Source organism: Crocodylus siamensis, chromosome 1 (genome assembly GCF_052110815.1).
Source record: "Crocodylus siamensis isolate JL-2025a chromosome 1, ASM5211081v1, whole genome shotgun sequence".
NCBI lineage: Eukaryota > Metazoa > Chordata > Crocodylia > Crocodylidae > Crocodylus > Crocodylus siamensis.
Genome location: NC_143395.1, coordinates 403,933,989 through 403,956,068, shown reverse-complemented (window position 1 = coordinate 403,956,068; position 22,080 = coordinate 403,933,989). Strand labels below are relative to the sequence as shown.

The 22,080-nt window shown below is 44.1% G+C and overlaps 1 protein-coding gene and 1 long non-coding RNA gene across 6 annotated transcripts in view; one reads left to right on the top strand and one right to left on the bottom strand.

The window, feature by feature from the left end:
- LOC149875341 (uncharacterized) overlaps window positions 1-21,217 on the bottom strand; it is a 27,840-nt gene extending 6,623 nt beyond the window's left edge. Inside the window, exon 1 of the long non-coding RNA XR_016439648.1 lies at window positions 21,144-21,217. This is a non-coding gene — a long non-coding RNA (uncharacterized LOC149875341). The remainder of the gene's footprint in view (window positions 1-21,143) is intronic.
- Window positions 1-22,080, top strand: part of LOC149875340 (putative N-acetylated-alpha-linked acidic dipeptidase) — a 53,497-nt gene extending 31,417 nt beyond the window's left edge. Inside the window, exons 10-20 of one of the 5 annotated variants that reach the window (XM_090030597.1) lie at window positions 1,338-1,457; window positions 4,157-4,239; window positions 7,178-7,241; window positions 8,844-8,911; window positions 10,317-10,408; window positions 11,785-11,875; window positions 14,139-14,249; window positions 14,364-14,403; window positions 15,006-15,087; window positions 16,812-16,904; window positions 21,169-22,080. In XM_090030597.1, the coding sequence (XP_089886723.1) occupies window positions 1,338-1,457; window positions 4,157-4,239; window positions 7,178-7,241; window positions 8,844-8,911; window positions 10,317-10,408; window positions 11,785-11,875; window positions 14,139-14,249; window positions 14,364-14,403; window positions 15,006-15,087; window positions 16,812-16,904; window positions 21,169-21,349 (1,025 nt within the window). In that variant the 3' untranslated portion in view covers window positions 21,350-22,080. Of the gene's footprint in view, window positions 1-1,337; window positions 1,458-4,156; window positions 4,240-7,177; window positions 7,242-8,843; window positions 8,912-10,316; window positions 10,409-11,784; window positions 11,876-14,138; window positions 14,404-15,005; window positions 15,088-16,811; window positions 16,905-21,168 lie in introns of those variants that run through there. The other 4 variants (XM_090030594.1, XR_016439647.1, XR_016439646.1 and 1 more) reach the window with 4 other exon arrangements.

The following is a 22,080-nucleotide window of genomic DNA, read 5'->3' as shown; positions in this document are numbered from 1 at the left end:
AGCTACACCTCCCCTTCTGGCTTGGATAACTCTCATCATGTTCTGTCATCTGGACAGGGATCTACTACATCTGTATCTTTGAAATGTTCATAGTTTAGAACACTCATGAAGTATACATTTACATGTTGGGCCAGCTTTGAAATGTATTAGAGGCTCCTTCTATATCAGGGGTTTTCAAACTTTTTTTAATAAGTGTACCCCTTGTGGGGGGAGCAGTGGCAGCACAGCATCTGTGTGACCCTGCTCTCATCCCTCCTGGCCATGCTCCTGTAAGGCAGTGGCATGGGCCCCTGCGTACCCCCTGGGACCTTTCAAAGTCCCTCCAGGGGTACATGTACCCCAGGTTGACAACCCCTGCTCTACCTGTTAAAGGTATTGTGCAATCAGTTGATGAATTGTGCAGTTAATTGGAGATTATCTACATGTGCAAAGTAGCTATCATGCAACAACAGCTCCAATCAGCTATACAGTTAGACCTCCTGTTTTAATTTGCACAAGTAGTAGGGTCTCCCCTGCTGCTGAGAGCCTTGTCATCTGATGGGTCTCCCAGCCTCAGGGTGCATCATGCCCAGTGAAAAACCCCAGGGTCTGGGGGTTTCACACATCTGCCATGATCCCTAGGGCTCCAGGGTGTTGGAAACTCCTGGGATCGAAAGATCACCGTGGGACATGTGACATGGCAAGGTTGTGTGAATCGCATGTTAGTTCCCATTGTGCCTTTACTTGCGTGTGTAGAGGGGGCCATAATAAGATGTAGAGATTTGTCTATCTATGGAATAACTGCTATATTGATGTTAGTAGCTCTCTCTATGTAAACACTGAAATCTAGGAGGTGAATGTCGGTCTGATATAAATTTTTAAATGTTTGCAAAACTAGATAGTTTTCTTTTTTAGGGTTTTGTAGTTTGTTTTGATTTGTTTGTTTCTATGATCTGATATTTCAGCTGAAATTTGGCATAGTACATTAAAAGCCCAAATGATAAAAACTATGCCTGTCCAAAAAAGGGGGGGTTTATAAATACAACCAATTTTTTAAAAGTTGCATCTGCTATGTATGTCTGTGGCATTTTCTCAAATAAATTACTGTCAACTTTTAATAGACAGTAACATAAGTCAGCTTGAAACTATTTGCAGTTAAGCAGTAGAGTCTCTTCAATGTTTTTTTTCTACAGAGATTTAAGGGTGGCGTCTGCCATTCCATCACATAGGATGTAACCTGTTGAGATAGCTTTCCAAACAATGAATAGCCTACATGAAATATTGATGAGCACTTTTCACTGGTAGTCTTGCTCCAGAAAAGGCCCTCCTAAATAAATCATCATAATTAATTTTTCCAGACAGGTATGTCATCCTGGGAGGCCATCGTGACTCCTGGGTATTTGGTGGCATTGATCCTCAGAGTGGGGCTGCTGTGGTTCATGAAATTGTGAGAAGTTTTGGGAAACTAAAGAAAGAAGGTAAATGCAACCAAAGAATAAAGAAACATATGCAGAGTTTTCATAGACAAAGGTCTAAAGGCTGTACGTGCTGTCTTCAGTGTAAATTGAGCAAGCAGGTGCTTGAAATTAGGTCTATGCCTAATGACTCTCATATGTCAAGACTTTACTCCTCCATATTTTGAATATGCTGTAAACTTTTCAGCCATCTATTGTGGGTATACAGGAAATCAAAATTAGATGCTCTTCCTTGCTTTAAAAATATCTCAGTCTATGGACTAACAGACCAAAAAAGAATCCAAAACTTCCAAATCAGCTCAGTATAAATTAGTTAAACCAATGTGAATGGTGAATCTGGATATTAATGCACAGATGAGTTACTGCAAAGTAGATTAAGGTCAGGGGCCTACAGCATGTCAGCTAGTCTGCAGTAACTAGCCTTGTGCACATGCTTTTCCCATGAGACATGAAAGCTGACTGCATGTTGGCTTTCATTAGTGCAAGGGAAGGGTGTGAACATGGATGAGCAGGTACTGCCAAATAGCCTTATTTCATGCTAACTTGTTTGTCTACGCGTGACTTCAGGCACAGTGTATGTGCACAAATATGCTGCCCAAATATGCAGAAGAACAAGCTTAAAAATACAAGGTTCCTAGATATATCTAAGTGTGCTGAGTAACGGTAACACCTTTGTGATTCACTTGCCAGAACAGCCATTATTTCTTTTTATTCAGTCAGAAATCCTTTTGATAGAAGTTCAGAAATAAGTCAAATACTTTTTCATGGTAGCTTGCTTTGCTCAGTCACTGGATTTAAAACCTATTAGAGGTTAATGTTGTTTCGGTCACTTCCTAGTTACTGTACATAGTTTCATAGTTAAGGGTCAGAAGGGACCTCAGCAGATTAAGTCCAGCCCCCTGCCATGGCAGGAAAGAGTACTGGGGTTAAACGACCCCAGCAAGGTGATTGTCAAGCCTTGTCTTAAAGACCCCCAGGGTAGGAGCCAGCACCACTTCTCTTGGAAGTTGGTTCCAGATCCTAGTCGCCCTGACAGTGAAGTAGCACCTCCTGATGTCTAGTCTGAATTTACTCTCTTCCAGCTTGTGACCGTTATTCCTGGTCACCCCTGGTAGTGCTGGGGGGAACAGGGACTCCCCCAGTGCCTGCTGGTCCCTTCTGACTAGTTTGTAACAGGCCACTAGATCCCCCCTCAGCCTTCTCTTTTAGAGGCTGAACAGGTTCAGGGGTCGGAGCCTCTCCTCGTAGGGCCTGCCCTGCTGCCCCCTGATCATGCAAGTGGCCTCCTCTGGACCCTGTCCATGTTGTGCACGTCCCTCCTGAACTGTGGTGCTCAGAACTGGCTGCAGTACTCCAGCTGCGGCCTGACCAGTGTCGCATAGAGGGGGAGGATCACCTCCTTGGGCCTGCTTGAGATGCATCTGTGGATGCATGACAAGGTACGGTTGGCCTTCCTGACTGCTTCCCCACACTGCCGGCCCATGTTCATTTTGGCATCAATGACGACTCCAAGATCCTTTTCTGCCTCTGCACTGACAAGAAGGGAGTTCCCCAGCCTGTAGGTATGGTGCTGGTTCTTCCTCCCCAGGTACAGCACCTTGCACTTGTCAGTGTTGAATCCCATCCTATTCTCATCTGCCCACCTCTGTAACCTGTCTAGGTCTGATTGCAGCCTATTCCTCCCTTCTAGCGTGCCCACATCCCCCCACTTAGTGTCATCAGCAAATTTGAACAGGGTGCTTTTTACCCCCTCGTCCAAGCCACTGATGAAGATGTTGAACAGTGCGGGACTGAGGACTGAGCCCTGGGGGACCCCACTGCCCACGTCCTTCCAGGTCAAAAACAACCCGTCCACCACTACTCTCTGGGTGCAGCCCTGCAGCCAGTTGGCGACCCAATTGACTGTGTAAATGTCGACACCAAAGTCCCCCGGTTTTTTAATGAGAACGGGGTGAGATTCAGTGTCGAAGGCCTTCCGAAAGCCCAGGAAGACTATGTCCACTGCTACCCCTGCATCTAAGGATTTGGTGATCTGGTCATAGAAGGCCACCAGGTTGGTCTGACAGAAAATAATGTGTAATGAAGCTAAGCAATAATAGTGGCCCAAAGGAGAGCTTTGATGAAGTGGACAGAGATAAAAACATATTGCAGCATGGTTTATTATGGTTTGCCTGGACCTCAAATCAAATGCTAAACCTTTCAGGGTGTAAGATCCTTGCTTAGAAGTCAGTCTGTTGAAATCGCATAGTGGGAAATATCAGGATTAAAAGTTAGCGTTTGGAAAGAGGGTCAATGAAATAACCTCTGGTAACAGAATGGAACAAGTACTACAGTTCTCGTTTGTGTTAAACAGGACAGAAATCTGTATTGAGTAGGACACTTTGGAAAATCAGTAAAGATATTATCCAAAGAGTTAATACTGCCCTCTCTCCTATTTGCCTGTATGATGAAGTTTGTTAAATTTCAATCACCATGGTTACTGAGTGAAAAAAGCATTCTATATTGGGCCTAATGCTGTAATATAATTAAGCTTATAGTAACATTAAAGATTAGATTTCCTAAGTATTCCTTTTTTACCACAGATCATTCTCGAAGGCCAAAAATGTAGTTCCATGTTTTTCATTATATTTTTAGTGTGAATCACCATTGCAGGGTATTTCTGGAATAATTCTCATGATGCTTCACAACGTATATTTTTGTAGGCTGGAGACCTCGAAGAACAGTGATATTTGCAAGCTGGGATGCAGAAGAATTTGGCTTGCTAGGATCCACAGAGTGGGCTGAGGTAAATCTAATGTCAGTTAATGTCTAAGAAAGTTCTTCGTAATAACAGCTCTTCTACCTGCGCCACTCAGGAGCGTTCAGGCACTCTAATGATGTGTCCAGAGTTGTTTACTAAATACTAAAAATAGTAATAATCTTTCCCCAGGAACAATAAATTAAATTAAAATTATTAAATTAGAGTAAACTAAATTGAAGTTAGATTTAGTTTAACTTTTGCTACAGACATGCCATATGAATTTCACCTTAAGAAGCCACTTGTGCTCCCGACTATCTGACCAAGAGACCAGTGGCTAGTCCCAACACAAGATGTGTGGGGATATACCAACATATGCCTGGAAATAGAGACACTGCCAAAAGGAGATATCAGGCTTGCTTTTCCTCTTGTAACTTTTGTAAATTGGTCTAGCTCCAGTGACTTCAGGGACTTTACTTAAGCAATCAGGTCCTTTGTACTGGTTGCTGGCCTATAAAAAATCACTTCTGCCCAAGGTACTTCCTGATCTACCTTGAGGCAGTGGAATGCTCAATTCATATGAATCCAAATGTCTTAATATATAGTATCAAGGTACCCTGTCTCAATACCACCCTTGAGAGGGAAATGCCATTTTATTAATTTAATTCAATATGTCAAGCTAAAGGCAGCATGGATTCAGATCTTTCCACAAAGTCCCACTAATCCAGGGGTGGGCAAAGCCTGGTCTGCAGCAAACTCCCTTTCCCAGCACCCCTGCTTGTGTTGCTGTGGCCAGTTTCCATGGAGGCACCAGGAGCAGCAACACTGTGACAGCCTGGGGCCAGGGTTTCCATGGAGACTGGCCCCAGCAATGCTGGCAGGATGTGTGGCTGGATGGGGAGTTGCTCCAGGGCTTCCCCTGGGATCTTGCACAGTGAAGGCCTGGTCCAGAGCCAGAACAGAGCTGTAATCCACTGCCCATGTGCCCTGGATGTTGGAGGAGGAAAAGGAGTGCCTGGGGCTTGTGGGCATTAGATCGTAGCACTGCCCTGGCTCCGGACCACACTGTCACTGCTGCAAGATACCAGCCCCAGAGCACCTCCCTACCCAACCCATGTGCCCTGCTGGGGCTGGTCTCCATGGAAGCCCTGGCCCTGCACTGTCACACCGCTGCCACTACTGGAAACCAGCTGCAGTGGCGTGGGCAGGGACTGCTAGGAACTGGAGTCCAGCAGCTGGCCAGATCTGCCATTTTGCCCACCCCTGTACTAATGTCTTGTAAAGGGATCCTTGTTGAGTTCCATCATATGACATGTTGGCTGGCTTATTTTACTATTCACAGATGCTCTTATTGCAAATATATATATATATATATATATATATATATATATTCTGTCTTGAATGATAGTGGTTATAAGTGATGAAAGGTTACAAAATAAAGGATGAACTAGGGAAGGTACACAAGAGCTTCTGTTCACTCTGTTCTGTATCACGAAGACTAGGGTACATTCAATGAAATTGAGTTAATGAAACAAAACTGATAAATGAAATACATTTTTCACAAAACATATAGTTATCCTAGGGTTCTCAATGCCCAGGAAGCCCTTGCACCAAAAAGCTTAGCAGAGTCTGAAACAAACTGAACATTTAGCTGAAAAATGCCTACTTTGGGTTTGTAGCAGCTTCCCCAGAAGGAGTTGTAACTTTTGACTATTGATGGCAAGATACTGGATTCGGTGGACCAATGATCAGATGCAGCATGGCCATTCATGCACTCCTGGCTTGGAAAAAATCATAAGCTGCCATTTGTAGTAGCCATTTAACAAAACATATATATTTGTGCCATATAACACAACAAAACAATAACAAGCCTGGCTCCTGCATTTGGTTGGGATGGCCATGTTTTGTTTTGATAATTAGAAATGGTTGGGTAGGGAGCTGCTCTGGGGCTGGGATCTTGCAGCGGTGACAGTGTGGTCCAGAGCTGGGGCAGAGCTGAGATCCACTTTTAAATAATTAGAGAAACTGGACAGGATTCAGGGGTGAATGACAAAGATGACAGCATGCAAACAATATGAGAAAAGGGGAAGAAAACTAGGTGTGTTTAGTTTGGAAAAATGGAGACTAAGGCATTGTTTTAAAATATTGGACAGGCTGCAGTAAATAAGAGGGAGAAGACCTGTTCTGTGTTACACAAAGAGCAGGACATAATGGGACATTTGGTTCCCTGGAGACAAGTAGCAGCAGTGGACCTTGTGCCACCACTTCTTGTCCCTGGGGAATGCCCATGCCACATGTACTTTGGCTGTCTGAGCATGTGCTGCTCTGTTTGGGTTTGTTCCCCACTTTTTTTGACTCCTGGCTATCCAAGGGTCAAAAAAATCTGGAAAAACAAAATGGAGCACTGTGCCCTTGCAGCACAGAGAACACCAGACTATGTGGGATGTGGCACTGCAGACATGTTTGTGGCACCACATACTGCACAACTGCACTCATCTGGATGCACGCAGTGAGTTTGAATGCAGTAAAACTGATGTAAATTAAATTTCAGGAAAAAAAGCTTCCTAATCATAAGAAGCACAGGGAAGTTGGGGTGTTCTTCACTGGAAGCTCTCAGGAAGCGTTTGGATAGGCTTCTGTCTGGGATGGTTTAGGACATGCAAATCATGTATTTGTGCAGGAGCTTAGACTAGGTGACCTTTGAGGTCCTTTTCAACCCTCCAGTTCTGTTCTAGCATGTTTGGGTGAAGTTTACTGGGTCGCTGAAAAGTGCTGGGCGAAAAAATTTGAAAAACATGAAAAAGATTAATGCATGTGTCAACTAGTAAACCAGCTGGAGAGAGAACCTCTTGGTTCCACATGAATCTTCTCTCCAAAAGTATTTTGGGGGCTGGCTTGTATGTGGAAAGCTGTAAGGCTCCAGGAAATATGTGCAGCATTATTTTGAAGGGGGAAGTTTAATCACTTTTTTTTGTTCTTAATACAGGAGAATGCCAAAATATTACAAGCACGAGGAGTTGCTTATATCAACGCTGATTCCTCTGTAGAAGGTGCATGCTACGTGGGGTGGTGGATTGGATGAAAATCACATTTAGGCGGTTTCATTCGGGCTAAGTTTTGACTTTGCTATGAGCTCTTTGCAAGGGATAGCGCATAGCTGCCTCAGGAGCAGCTTAGAACAGGGCTGGCTGGCTGGCAGCCCATGGACCGCATCCATCCTGTTCACTCCCCCCACTGCTTCTGCTGCTGTGCCGGCCGTGGTCTCTAGCACAGGCCACCGCCCATGTGGCAGGTGGGGGGAAAGGGTTTGTGCTGCTAGTGCGACAGTGGTGAGGGGGCAGAGTTCACACTGCTTACACTGCTTGTGTGGCTGTGATCAGGAGGGGCTCCCACTGCCCACATGGTGGCAGGGGCCTCATACTGCCTGCATAGTGGGGGACCTGGGTATAGCAAGAGTCCTGGGGAGCCTGTGCAGTGTGTGGCCTGGGGCCCAACACCCACAACTGGCAATGTGCACCCCCCAGCAGCTCTGAAGTTGGCCAGCCCTGACTATAGTAGTTCATAGGTTCACCCCCGACACCCAAAGCCCCCTCGGGTCAGACCCACCAGCGACACTCTCCAGCTCCCCTCACCTCCAGTCTCTTGCCAGGCCTCAAAACACTTCACCTTCCCAGATTTGACCCCTTTTTCTCCGTCTGAGCTTTCAGCCCAGGTCGTCTACCTTAGGCCTTGGCTCCTGGGCCTCGTCCATTCGTGTCCCTGCCCAAAGCATGCCTTGACTTGCCGAGTGGCCCTGGCAACCTGTTATGTAGCCTCCAAACCTCACCCGGCCAAACCGCTGACCAAACTTGAACACAGAACACCATCTCAAATGGTTCCAAGTCAAATATAAACCCTTCTTGGGGTCTCTGCTTACTCCAGCCTCCAAACCTAGAGCTGGCTCATTTCCCCAGCCTCCCACATATCTTGCCTGACCTGCAGCCAGTTTCATTCAATACTCCTTACCCCGTGGCAGTCAGGGTCGGAGGCTGGACTTACATGCACCCAACCCAAGCCTGGCCCCTTTCTGGTCTTCACCCCACAGGACCTGACATTGCCATTTCCCTTGCCAGCAGCCTGGCATTGCATAGCTTGTTGCTCAGACCTGTTGCCCCTTGCTGTGAGGCTTTCTGCAGTATGCCTTGGCTATGCCTCCCGTTTCCAAGGGTAGGGGTCCCTTGTTATACTGACTTGGAGGATACAATCACCCTCTGTTTTGTCCTGTTGCCTCAGGGCAGAAGTGTACTGTGCTGAGCCTCTATTCATGTTTAAATATAGTGGGAGGGAAAGAATCAGGGATCTTCTCACTCTTCACCCATCCTATGAGTTTGGCAGAAGCTTTCCCCACCATGCTGTTGTCCCAAATGTAGGTAGCCAGTGTCGGTTTGTAAGGCAGTTCTCTTGGGTCATGGTACTAACCTGGATCACAATTCAGTCTGGGAGCTGGAATGAATAGGCCAAGTACCCACAACTGGATGCTCTTCGCTATGAGATTCTTCTCATCTTATCTCCAGCCCCTTCTTATTACATGTCTCACTCTAGCCCCCCAAAAACAGACGACCTCAACTTTGCAGGATTGACTTCCTCCTATAAATACTACCCTTATCTTTCAGGAAACTACACTCTGAGAATTGATTGTACTCCACTGATGTATGGACTGGTATACAAGCTGACCAAGGAGGTAATTCAGGAAAATATCAATAAATATATCAATAGTAGCTGCTCAAAGGAGCTGGGCATTGCACTTGGTGTGAAACTGGTCCTTTGGCCAAGCTGCAGAAGGCCTGTTTCTAGGTCACCACAATGTGAACATATGCAGGCTTTACAACTAGCCAGGTCAGGCAAGTAAAAAAAGCAATTACCAGGTCCACCTAAGCTAGTTACTGATATCAGATTTAACAGAGCAAAAGGCCTGAAAGGGGGCATTATACAAGAAGGCCTTGAAATAGATAATCCAAATATAGTTTAGCTTAAAAATGTTAGTAGTAGTGATTGATGTAACCAGGTGTAGTGAAGGAAGGGGATGAGAAATCCTTCCTTCCTTCCAAGAATCATAATTTTCATAGGGACATATATCTTATTTAACTGATTCTACTCTTACTTACATTAGTACTACCCATGTACACCAATATAGTTAATCAAATATAAAGAAGAGCAGAATTTAGCCCTTATGGGTCCATCCAGATGAGTGTGGCCATTTGGTTCCCTGGGGGCAAATAGCAGCGATGCACCTTGCGCTGCAGCTACTTGTCCCTGGGGAGTGCCCATGCCACATGTGCTTTGGCATGTGGCAAGTGACCCTGGATGGGGTAGGAGAGGCTGGGATCAGCACTGTTCTGGCCCCAGAAGCCTTACCTGGAGTCCTGGGGGCCTCCCAGGACTGCAGCCATCGCAGTCCTGCACAACTCTGGGCAGCCAGCTCTGCTTTTCAGCTGCGCTAGCTTGCACTGCCCTGGTTTTTTTTCTATAGTTTTTTTTGACCCCTGGATATCTGTATTGAAAAATATGGAACAGCAGCTGCTAAGGCAGTACACCCTTGCAGCACAGAGAACACTGGACTGTGCGGTATGTGGCACTGCAGACATGTTTGTGGCACCACATACCCCATGACCGCACTCATCTGGACACGCCCTGTGTGTTTGGTTTAATAATACTATGCATTTGTTCAAAGTTGATTTGTTCAAAGTCAAATACTGATATTTCTGGATTTTTGCAAGGGACTCCATAAAAAAGTGTATGTTGACCTGTCTTTGATCTGAAATAAAACCTTTTATCTTCAGGGATTTTATAAACATTTCAGTTTCTAAATGAAATTTACTAATTTTTTACTTTTCTGAATTGTGCTGTTTCTTTCAACTGAAATTGTAATTTTAGTGAATAAACTATTCATTGTGTAGCTCTAATAATTATTGTTCCACCTATTTTTCAAAGTACTAAAGAAGGGCATACAAAATTTGATTGACTTAGATCAGTGTCTTAGTCATTCTCCTAACCAGTACACTTTCTGTAGTACCTGCTTATGGCTTTGTTACTTGGTAATATTTACATCTATACCACTTCGCCTTTTTCACATGCATTTTCTCTAGATACCAAGTCCTGATGAGGGGTTTGAAGGCAAATCCCTTTATGAGAGCTGGTATGAGAAAAACCCATCAACAGAATACAAAGACCTACCCAGGTATGTGACAAAGAAAATCAAGGGTATGCCTGAAGCTACTGTGGGTTGGAAATTCAGGGCAGGCAAGTTTATTTTTAACTGCAAGGAAAGCCACAGGTAAAGGAACTATGGGACAGATACTCATCTTGTGCAAATTGTAGTCAAAACACTGATTATAGCTGAACTGGGACATTTTACCAGGTATTGAGGAATTGTGTGTGAAGAGTAAACTGTCAGTATTACATATGGAATTTTAGCCCTACAGCCTATACTTGTTAATTGGATGTATAGGAAGTGGCTATATCCTTAGACAATCACATCTAAAAAGGGATTCCTGCCTCTAAAACGTGTGGTTATGGTTTCAGTTATGTGGGAGACTCATTTGCAATTAAACTAGGACCCAAATGTAATTGTTCTACAGTTACAAATTGGAAGTAGTATTTTATTGATGTCTTAGCCACCTTTGCAAGAAAGCATAATCAGTGTGTGAAAAGAAACAGTGACCGTATGTTTAGTAGCACTGTAAGGCTGCATTAGTACCCAGAGGAAGTTAAAATGGATGGAACTGTTTGGAGCCACGGTTTTGTTTTGTATGTCGTTTTTTTTCTCAGATAGTCAATGGGAAAAAAAATCGTTTTTCACATACCTCTCTGAAAGCAAGACATGAGCCATAAATCCTTGTATAATCTGCTGTAACCATAGTCCTTATCATTCTCCAGTTAACTTTAAAATAACTCTTTATTTCAAATGGATAAAACAGAAGCCAGTGGGAGGTGCCCATGATCAATCCAGAATTATCCCCTAGGCCTTACTTCCCAACACATGGAAGGCCTCAGATTCTATAGCCTAATGAGGCCATTCCTGGAGGAAGGAGCTGGGCTGATTTTTATATCTCTTATCTCTACAAAACGACAGGGATTTCCCCATGTAATATGTAATGTGAATTCTGTTAAGTTATGATTGCACAGGGTTGCATGTGTGAGGAGGTAATGATTATGTCTGTGTCCCCGGACCTGTCAGCATTCTCTTCTGTAGATTCCTTCTTTCCCTGGAGGTGAGGAGCTGAGTTTATTATTTGAGTACATGTAAGGCTCTGAGAGAGCAAGAACAATGAACAGATTTTGAGAGATTTTTTTCCCCTCAGTTATGTCCACTGGGTTTTTAGGGGTGAGAGTGGTGTCTGAGAATAACAAAAGAGATGATGCATGAAACTGTGTGATAGGTAACTCTGGTGTGGTGGAGATAATGGGAAGGATAAGAGGAAGAATGGGATAGGGAAATGTTTTTTGGATGGGGATGTCTGAAAGGCAAGTGAATAGATAATTATTACACTTGTCCAAAATATATTAAAAGTTGGATATTGTGACTCAAGATGTTTTCCCTTTTCTTATCAAAAGAATAAATAAGCTGGGTTCTGGCAATGACTTTGAAGTCTTTTTTCAGCGGCTTGGCATTGCATCAGGCAGAGCACGTTACAGTAAAAACTGGGTAAGTCTGTGTTGTTAGACCCTCTAGTCACTATCTCTTATAAGCCACTGAATAATACCAACTACTGTGAGTCATTTACTTGGTCTAGAAGGGATGGCTTCAGGTTGATTCTGTAGGTATATAAATGTGGATTATGTGGAATTTAGCCTGTAGGTCCCAAAGAGCAATTCAAATTGGGCATACATCAGCAGTCACGAAATGCATCTGATGCCTAAAACCATTAGACATCTCCATTTGGACTAGAAAGTTTTCTATATGTGTGTCTACATGATATGCTTTACTGCACAGTAGACTAATCTAAGGCAGATTAAAGCATCACCTTCTATATGTGCATGTCAATTACTGTGCATTAAATTAGTCTAATGTGCCATTTGCTAGTATTAATACTTACAGGTACTAGACAAATGGTACATTAACTAATGCACCGAAGTGCATGTGTAGAACCTGACTGGGAGCAATTTGCTCCTGGTTAGCCCAGGCAGCAGGGGGGCACAAGTTCTGCCTGGCTAAATCCCAATCCCTACAGGGTTGAGGGAGCTGGTCTGGAGCCAAGACAGCTTCCCCCCGAGCTCAGGCCTGACCCCCACGTCCTATACCAGCCCAGGGCTGGCATCTGAGGGAGCCTGAAGTTCGCCTCAGCTGATGCAGGGGGGGGCAGAGCAAAGCAGGAGCACCTCTGGACTGAACTGTTCCCATCAAGAGCAAATTTGGTCTGATGGCACACATTCAGATGCATGCCTAGGCACAGTTCAGTGTGCCTGAATTTTCTACACGGAATATTCAGGCACATCAATTGTATGTGTAGACGTGCCCTATGGGTCTACAATAGGCCTTGGGAACATGCTCAGAACAAATCCAGTTGTAGCTCAGAGGCTGCCTATCACTTGCATGGATAGCACTGAATTCAACTGAAAAACAATGGTACTCGCCTTTTGCCCCACAGCCAAGTGATTGCAGCACACACCCAGGAAGTAAAAGTCTTGATTTTTAAGCCCATTCATGATGAAGGAATTCAAAACACTTCTCAGGAGGGTGCCCCAACTTTCAGAATGTAAGATAGCCTGGGTGAGGACACCCCTCCTATCAAAGCTGGGCATAATGGGCAGCCAAGGATGAAAGAGTTGTAGAAGTAAAAAGAGACCAGGCAAAAGCAAGCATGCCTCTGTAGCCCAATGAGAAGTGCAGTCCTCTTGGAGGGAGAGGTTATGGTCCCTGCTGCAAAGGTTAGGACTGTCTAATGTAGTTGGAACCAGATTCCAAGTATCCCATCCACTTACCTGGGCAGCAGGTGATATGGATTGAATGCCTTTAGGATGATGAGAGCTGTCCCACTTCCTGGGATGGTGCTGTAAATGTTAGCAAAAGATGAGGGCGTGGCACTGCCATGACTATGATGATCGGTGCCGGTCCTGAGAAGTGGGACTAGATGTTCTGAAACGCAAGTGAACAGAGGTGCCAGTATGTAGTGCAAATCAGGTGCCTAAGCTCCTGGGATGGGCAGGAGTTCCAACCCGTGCCTGTTCTTTAGTGGCTCCCATTGGCTACTTTCTCAGTTGTTCTTCAGACGCATGCCCGTCCTCATTGTCTGTAGAGAGTGAATACCCATGTAACTCTGAACCACTCTTCTGAGGTGCCTGAGTCTCCTCATTGATTGTATAGGGATTTGATGTGCCTAAACCCAGTCAAATTTAATCAGTCACCAGAAAAAAATGGCTAAGTATTAGGCATTCTGACACTTAAGCGTAGGCACCTACAAAATCCATATGAATCTGCCGTAGTTCTCTGGGACAACGACTACTTATGTCTTCATTTTATGATAACACAATAGGGCCTAATGCATAAATAGGGCTCTGAGGTGCTACCACAGTACAAATGTAAAAAAACCCAACCAAATAACTGAAAGCACAGTAATAATAAGAATAACTGAATTTGGCATCAGCCAACCAATAGACAAAGGCTCTTGAGGCAGTGGTACACTCAGAATTGCCTGTGACCAATTGTTGAATGCCAAAGTGGTGTTTTTTGACCAATATAACTCTTCTAATTCTTTCTGCACCCGCACCATGAAAGGTAGACAGTTACAAAATACAACCAGGCATTGTGTCTTAAACAAAATACCTTTTTGTTGTGAAAAGGAATATTTCAAGATATCAATATAAAGCACTGCTGTGATGCAGGCACATGAGAGGAAGAAACATTTTGCAGCACAGTTGATCTGTCTATAATCTTGTATGAAAAATATATATATATTTTTTTTTTGCAGAAAGTGGAAAAATATAGCAGCTACCCAGTTTACCACAGTATTTATGAGACCTATGAAATTGTGGAGAAGTTTTATGATCCTACTTTTAAGAATCACCTGACAATAGCTCAGGTACGGGGAGGTCTGGTATTTGAGCTCGCCGACTCTGTTGTCCTTCCCTTCGATTGCAGAGATTATGCAGCAGCTTTAAGTAACTACGCTCACATAATCTATAATTTGTCACAGAGTCATCAGAGTGAAGTGTCAAAGTACAGTGTGACATTTGGTATGTACTACCCTCCATCACAATTCTGTTATTGTTGTTAAGCATTTATATAATCACATTGCTTGGTAGCTTTGGTCACAGACCAGTATCTTACTGGCAGGTGCCATGCAAACACGGAACAAAAATATAGGCCCTACAGGAAAAGATTAATAATCTAAGTAAAAACATTATTTCATTTTTATCTCTAGAAAAAGGCAAAGAGCCTCGTTGTACTGGTCCCTTTGCATCACTGATAAAATACAGAAGGCCCGATCAACACTGGAAATTGTAACTGTTAATCACGGCAAAATAATGGTTGTCCTGGTTCAAAACAATATGCAGATCAGGCCTTAATTAGTTATCTAGTTTAAATAATCCCTCAAGTAATCCAACACAAAAAAAATCATCTATCTACTCACAAACAACACTCACACAAGCTCTGTCAGGTTTCACAGTCCATATTACACATGCAATCATGGAAAAGCCAGGGTATTACTACTCTTTAATTTACAAGTGTGCGTGTGTTTGATTTTGTTCTTCAAGTAATGAGAATTAATGAATACAATCATTGGCAAAAACTAAACAGAACTCAAGGTTACATCCTTCCTTCCTTATCCCTCCAGATCCTCTTTTTTCTGCCGTGAAGAATTTTACAGAAGCTGCTATTGATTTTCACAGGAGATTGCAGCAAGTAGACATCAACAAGTAAGTTCCATAGGTTCCTTTCCCATCAAAACAAATAGGTCATTTTTTGTAAACCCAATAGTATAGCGCACTCATTTTGTGAACATCTGTTCACTTGAATATTCAGATATCAAGCAATGGGAGTGAGGGTTGAGGCAGATGGATCCCTTGAACTCTTTTCCCTTTAAAGATTGTATCATTACAGAGCAAATGCCTACCCTGTTTTGCTTTACAGCATCAGATTCTCATTTAAAGTGATGCTTCTTTACACAAGTCTGCGGCCCACTTTAAGGCTGACTGAAAAGAGAGGCAGACCCACTGTGGGTATCTGTTGATATTTTAGTGGTGGCCACTGTGCATTTAAATAAGTTACCAGCATTTGACTTAGGCATAGGGATCTGCATGGCTCTCATTGCTTTATGGCTTGGGTTACTTACACGTCTAAAGTCAGAGCAGATTATCTCTGAGAGGCTACTGATTTCAGTGACATTGATTTCCCCTAGCAACATATTCATCTATAAAATTAAAACTATGAGCAGCTTAATTTTTGGTTTTATGGAATTCTGCTGCCTTCTTGGATCCCTTCGACTCACTTATTTTCACTTCTGCAGCTCGTTTTTCTGAGGAGGTATGTGGATCCCTGGCAGTTATCAATTACAAAGCTTATATTTTGAGACATACCATGTAAATCTCTGGCTTTAACTTTTTTTTTTTCCTGACCTAATGAACTATATCAATAGAAACAAATGGAGTCAAATTTTGAGAGAGAGCAGTTAATAGAGTTAACTGTTTAACTTAATCATTTCATATGGAAAATCAAGTAGCTTGCTATATCTTGTTGAATATTGCAACACACTATGAAATGGGAAAGCTCAATCCAAGAGTGTTTACAGGACTGGAATAAGTTAAGTATTAAAGAATGTAGACATGATTCAGATTTTGTTTGCATGGATGCAGATTTGGAAGTCCACCCACTACAGTGTAGTTACTCCAGATTTGCCCTTGTCCGAGATGTTTTGTTCAGCCTTCCTCAATGAACCCGCTCTTAAGTTCTGCAATACATTTATTATGTAGCACATTGGTTTCCAGTCCTGCCATTTAATACATTATTATTTAACCTTGTTAACATCAGTAACAAGGAGGGAGGTTATCAGTAATGTACTTTGGTACGTACAACACACAGGGACACAGATGGTCTCTGCTGCAAAGAACTTACAGTTGAAGAAGAGAGAAAAACAGCTCAAGCACATGATGTGTGGTATGTCTCAAAGGATGATTTGAACATCACAAGGCTCTTTTTTAATGTGATGTGTTTTGACATAAAAAGAAGTGACTTTTACTCAAGCAACTAGACATTAGCTAACTTCATGAAAGAAGTGTTTATTGAAAAAAAGATTTGCAGTGGAGAGAGAGCGGTTAGCTTTGACATGAGAGTGGAAAAGAGTTCCAAGCAGAAGCAGCAGCCAAGGCAAAAGTACTTGACAATCCCTTCCTTCCTTAACACATTCCTTGGCATCGAAGAATAGCTTTGCATGATCTCCATGTTATGAGCCAAGTACTCTCCTAAATCAGCGTAATTCTATTGACATAACTGATACTGGCTGCCTGTGTGTGATACCAGTTCAGTTCTACCAGCTGTGTTTAGATATGATATTATAAGTCTGCAGCTGTGAAAGCTTTAGGGCAGAATCTGCATGTACAAGTTACTCTGGGGCTAACGCATTCCTCTGGTGCTTTCTTTTTAGCCCAATTGATGTAAGGTCACTGAATGATCAGCTCATGCTTTTGGAAAGGGCTTTTATTGATCCTCTTGGTTTACCTGGCAGACCATTTTACAGGTAAAAAAAAAAAAAATCCAGCCTCTGTGACCCAACTTTTTTCCCCCTTTTTAGCCTAAGAACCCTTTGGGAAACTTCAACCATTTAGGATATACAAATATTTGAAGAGAACAAGAGTAGCATTTCGCACTGAGAGAGATATTAGTGAAACATAAAAAATGAAGGCAAATTTAATCTGATTATTAGGCAAAATTTGAGTGAGGTGTATTAGAGAAATCATAGGAGGGCTTGGCACAAAGCCAAATAAAGTCAAGTTTTTATTTATTTCAATGGGCTTTTGATCAATTCTAAGGGTTTTATCCTGCTCCTATAACAGAGCTCCCACTGACTTCAGTGGTGTGGAATCTAATCCTAAAAGTCTCCCAGAGGGAATAGAGATTTAAGATTCAAAACTAAACTAACCTTTATTAGGAAATGAAGTGTAGGGGCAGTTGGCAAGCAGCAGGGAAATGGATCTGATACGTTATGTTTTATATAAGTGTGTTAAAATATGTTTGGTCCTAAAGGCAGGCTAGTAAAGCCTGCTCAGGGGCAAATCTGAAGAGGAGGGGGTTGGTGGTACGCTCACACCCCCCTTTATTTCCTGTTCTTCTCAAAGTTTAAAACAAACTGCCTAACAGGGATAGTTACTTTTTGATTCAGGCAGAGTGGAAGGAGTCAACCTCATGGCTCATCGTATATTTGATTCCTGCTAATCTTAACTCCTGAGGTGTTAACAACCCTTGATCTTCTATTAATCAAACTATCCTTTCTTCTATCATTATGTACTCTGTTGGTGTTTGTCTACTGACCCCTGAGTGTGTCCTGTAAAGGAGTACTGCTGTATAGGAACCTGTACAGGATGGTTTGTTCCTAGGGGATTCAAACCCATAGCAAATGAGAGACGAGGAGGGAAGGGGCATGGCTGAAGGCAGGCATACCTGTGTGGCAGTGACACAGGAGTCAGGGGGACGAGGGAGTTGCAAAAGTGGCTGGCGAGGGACAGAAGGGGTTTGGGACTGTGGAGGTGAAATGGGCTGTGAGCGTGGGTGGGGCAAAAAAGATTGTGTATGAGGGCGCGCAGGGGTTGTGAGGGACTGCCTTGAGGTTTGGGTGCTTGGAGGGTAGGGGGCAGGCTTAATGAAGTATGAGGCAGGGTGGGGTCTGATAGGGCTCAGGGCATGATGGGTTGATGCTGAGGATATGTGAGATAACAAGGGACAGAGTGGAGGCAGGGGGCATTGGAAGTGGCAGAGGCAGTGCACAAAGCATAGTGAAAAGCACATTGGGACCATGGTGGAAAGTCTGAGGGACCCACACTTTGGGTTACGGGGCACCGTTCTCCCTGTGGCCAGGCTGGAAGGTAACGGCTCTACTGGAACCAGTTGCCTACCCCACCCTGGAGCTGGCAGTCACCCTCAGTCTTAAACACAGTAATATAGCCATAGGCCCCTTAGATATTGTAAAGCTTCTAGTTCCTTTTTAGTTAGAGGAAGCTATGTGTTGTGTTATGTAATTCACCATCCAGTGCCAGGTGGCAAAGGCCTGCAGCAAGGCAGCAGCCCTGGACTTCAGGAGGGCGGACTTCAATGAGCTAAGGAGAATAGTCAGGGAAGCACTGAGATCACGGAGGGGAGCCAGGTGTCCAAGAAGAGTGGTTGCTCCTTAAGGAGACGATCCTCCAAGCCCAAAGGGAGGTAATCCCAACACGGATCAAAGGGGGCAAGAGGGAGCAAAAGCCCCCATGGCTCACCAAAAGCATCTGGGAATGTCTCCTAGCTAAAAGGGAGGCACACACTCAATGGAAGGGAGGGGCCTTCACCAGGGAGGATTATACTGCAGTTGCTCGGGGCTGCAGGGGGGCAGTCAGGAAGGCCAAGGCGGACGTGGAACTGGGACTAGCTTCCCGGATTAAGGACAACAAAAAGTCCTTTTTTAAATGCACAGGGGGCAAAAAGAAGGTTCCAGGTAACATGGGGCCTCTGCAGGGCATGCTAGGAAATTTGGTCATCACACCAGATGACAAAGCTAAGATATTTAAAGATTTCTTTGCCTCCATTTTGCTAAGCAGGAACTGAAACAGCCACCCCACCTCCGGGACCCCCTCAGGCCCCAGGGGAGGCACACCTAGGCCAAGGATTAGTGAGGAACTAGCCAGGAAACTTCTGGAGGGACTGGCTGTATTCAAGTCAGCCGGTGCGGACGATCTCCACCCCAGAGTGCTGAGGGAATTAGCTGAGGTCATTGTGGGACCCCTGGCACAGCTATACGAGCACTCGTGGTGCTCTGGTGTGGTGCCGGAGGACTGGAAGAGGACCAGTGTGGTTGCCATCTTCAAAAAGGGGAGGAAGGAGGACCTGGGAAACTATAGGCCAGTTAGTCTTACCACAATCCTGGGCAAGCTATTTGAGAGAATTATTCTGGCACATGTCCACAAGGGGCCAGCGGGGGAGATTATGCTTAGGGGCAACCAACACGGGTTCATTAGAGGCAGGTCCTGTCAGACCAACCTAGTGGCCTTCTACAACCAGGTCACAAAATCCCTGCATGCAGGGGTAGCAGTGGACATAGTATTTCTGGACTTTCGGGAGGCCTTCAACACTGTATCTCACCCCGTTCTCATTAAGAAACTGGGGGACTTTGGTGTCAACACCCACACAGTCAACTGGGTCGCCAACTGGCTGGAGGGCCGTACCCAGAGAGTAATGGTGGACGGGTTGTTTTCGACCTGGAAGGACATGGGCAGTGGGGTCCCCCAGGGCTCAGTCCTCAGTCCCGCACTGTTCAACATCTTCATCAGTGGCTTGGACGAGGGGGTAAAAAGCACCCTGTTCAAATTTGCTGATGACACTAAGATGTGGGGGGATGTGGGCACGCTAGAAGGAAGGAATAGGCTGCAATCAGACCTAGACAGGTTACAGGGATGGGCAGATGAGAATAGGATGGGATTCAACACCAACAAGTGCAAGGTGCTGCACCTGGGGAGGAAGAACCAGCACCATATCTACAGGTTGGGGAACTCTCTTCTTGTCAGTGCAGAGGCAGAAAAGGATCTTGGAGTCGTCATTGATGCCAAGATGAACATGGGCCGGCAGTGTGGGGAAGCAGTCAGGAAGGCCAACTGCACCTCGTCATGCATCCACAGATGCATCTCGAGCGGGTCCAAGGAGGTGATCCTCCCCCTCTATGCGGCACTGGTCAGGCCGCAGCTGGAGTACTGCATCCAGATCTGGGTGCTGCACTTCAAGAGGGATGTGGACAACATGGAGAGGGTCCAGAGGAGGGCCACTCGCATGATCAGGGGCAGCAGGGCAGGCCCTACAAGGAGAGGCTACGGGACCTGAACCTGTTCAGCCTCCGCAAGAGAAGGCTGAGGGGGGATCTAGTGGCCTGTTACAAACTAGTCAGAGGGGACCAGAAGGCATTAGGGGAGTCCCTGTTCCCCTGAGCACTGCCAGGAGTGACCAGGAATAACGGTCACAAGCTGGCAGAGGGTAGATTCAGGCTAGACATCAGGATGCGCTACTTCACGGTCAGGGCAGCTGGGATCTGGAACCAACTTCCAAGAGAAGTGGTGCTGGCTCCTACACTGGGGGTCTTTAAGAGGAGGTTAGATGAACACCTTGCTGGGGTCGTTTGCCCTCAGTACTCTTTCCTGCTCATGGCAGGGGGTCGGACTCAGTGATTTGCTCAGGTCCCTTCCACCCCGACCAACTATGAGACAAACTATGAAACTATGTAAGGATACACAACACCTCCTGCATCAGCTTTTTCAAAACCCTAAGTCCACCCATGAGCCTATTTAAAATGTTCAGTAGCAGTCTCCAACATAATGCAAAACATGTACCTCTCCTTTTAGAAAGAAATCTAGCAAGAGAGATGTGATTTATGTAAGATTTACAATACTTGGTCTTTTAATAACTTCTGTATGAATATTCCTGAAAGCTGGTTTCTTGCTGCTTGTCAAAACAGTGGCCCTTCTAACTTACAGCTCTCTCCAGATGTCCAAAATTGTATAATTTTCCAAGAGAAATGCTTGTAATCAGCTCCTCCTAGCCTCAGACATCTTACATTCACTTGATGTGTTTTTTGTGATACCTGGGCTTGAGAAATTTAGGTTTTTTATTTCCTTCTTTTTTACAAAACAGATGCTATTATTACCCAAAACTTATTTGTTGGCATCCCTTACACAAGGGTTCACTATGAAAGCCAGTATGTATATTGGATAAGAAAATACATTTTATCAGAATAAATACTTACTGTTCTTTTTTGTCCTTCTCAACAGACATATCATTTTTGCTCCCAGCAGCCACAACAAGTATGCTGGGGAGTCGTTCCCTGGGATCTATGATGCCATGTTTGATATCAAAAGCAAAGCAGATCAGCATAAAGCCTGGGAAGAGGTGAAGAGACAGATCTCCATTGCAGCATTTACTGTGCAGGCTGCAGCAGGAACTCTGAAATGAGTAGCATAAACTCATCAGCAACATAATCACCAGTGAATTTCTAGTGATCCAACAGGTGTAAAAGCCATCAGAAATAGAGCATTTACCAACACGAGTAGGGTTATTACCAAAAAATATATATTCAAGCAGTTTTGTCCTTCACAAACAATACAGTCACATCAGTCCCCCTCACTCCCATCCAGTTCATTTAGCTATGTTAATAAGGAACTATCCTTCTGAACTACTATTACCAAAGTAGGATAGAGATTTTAGATTTTTACTAGATTAAAATCCTTTGATTTCAAATACCTACCTCTTGTAACAAAAAGAGAAAAAAAAGGTTTTTTATTTGTTCTTTGACACATTAAAATGCAGAAATCCCCACTTTTTAAAAGTGTGTTTAATAAAGTTTTTAATCTCCTGCCGTGTTTGTTTCTAGGGATGTATATCTCATAACATACATATCAGGAATACGGAACAGTCATCTCAGATTTCCACTGATTTCCCACATATTTAATTAGCTTTCTAATATTTTCTTTGTGGCTACACCAATGATCATGAAAACTCCCAGGCTTCAGCTCTTGGGATACACTTATGCCATATTTTTCTTCACATCCTGGACCTTACAGCCATTTACAAATAAGATTAAACAAGAAATTCTCTAGCCACCATTTATGCAAGGGTGGATGGGGACATTAATGTTGTCAGCCATGAAATGAACTAATAAAAATAGTTTTTTATTGAGAAGATGA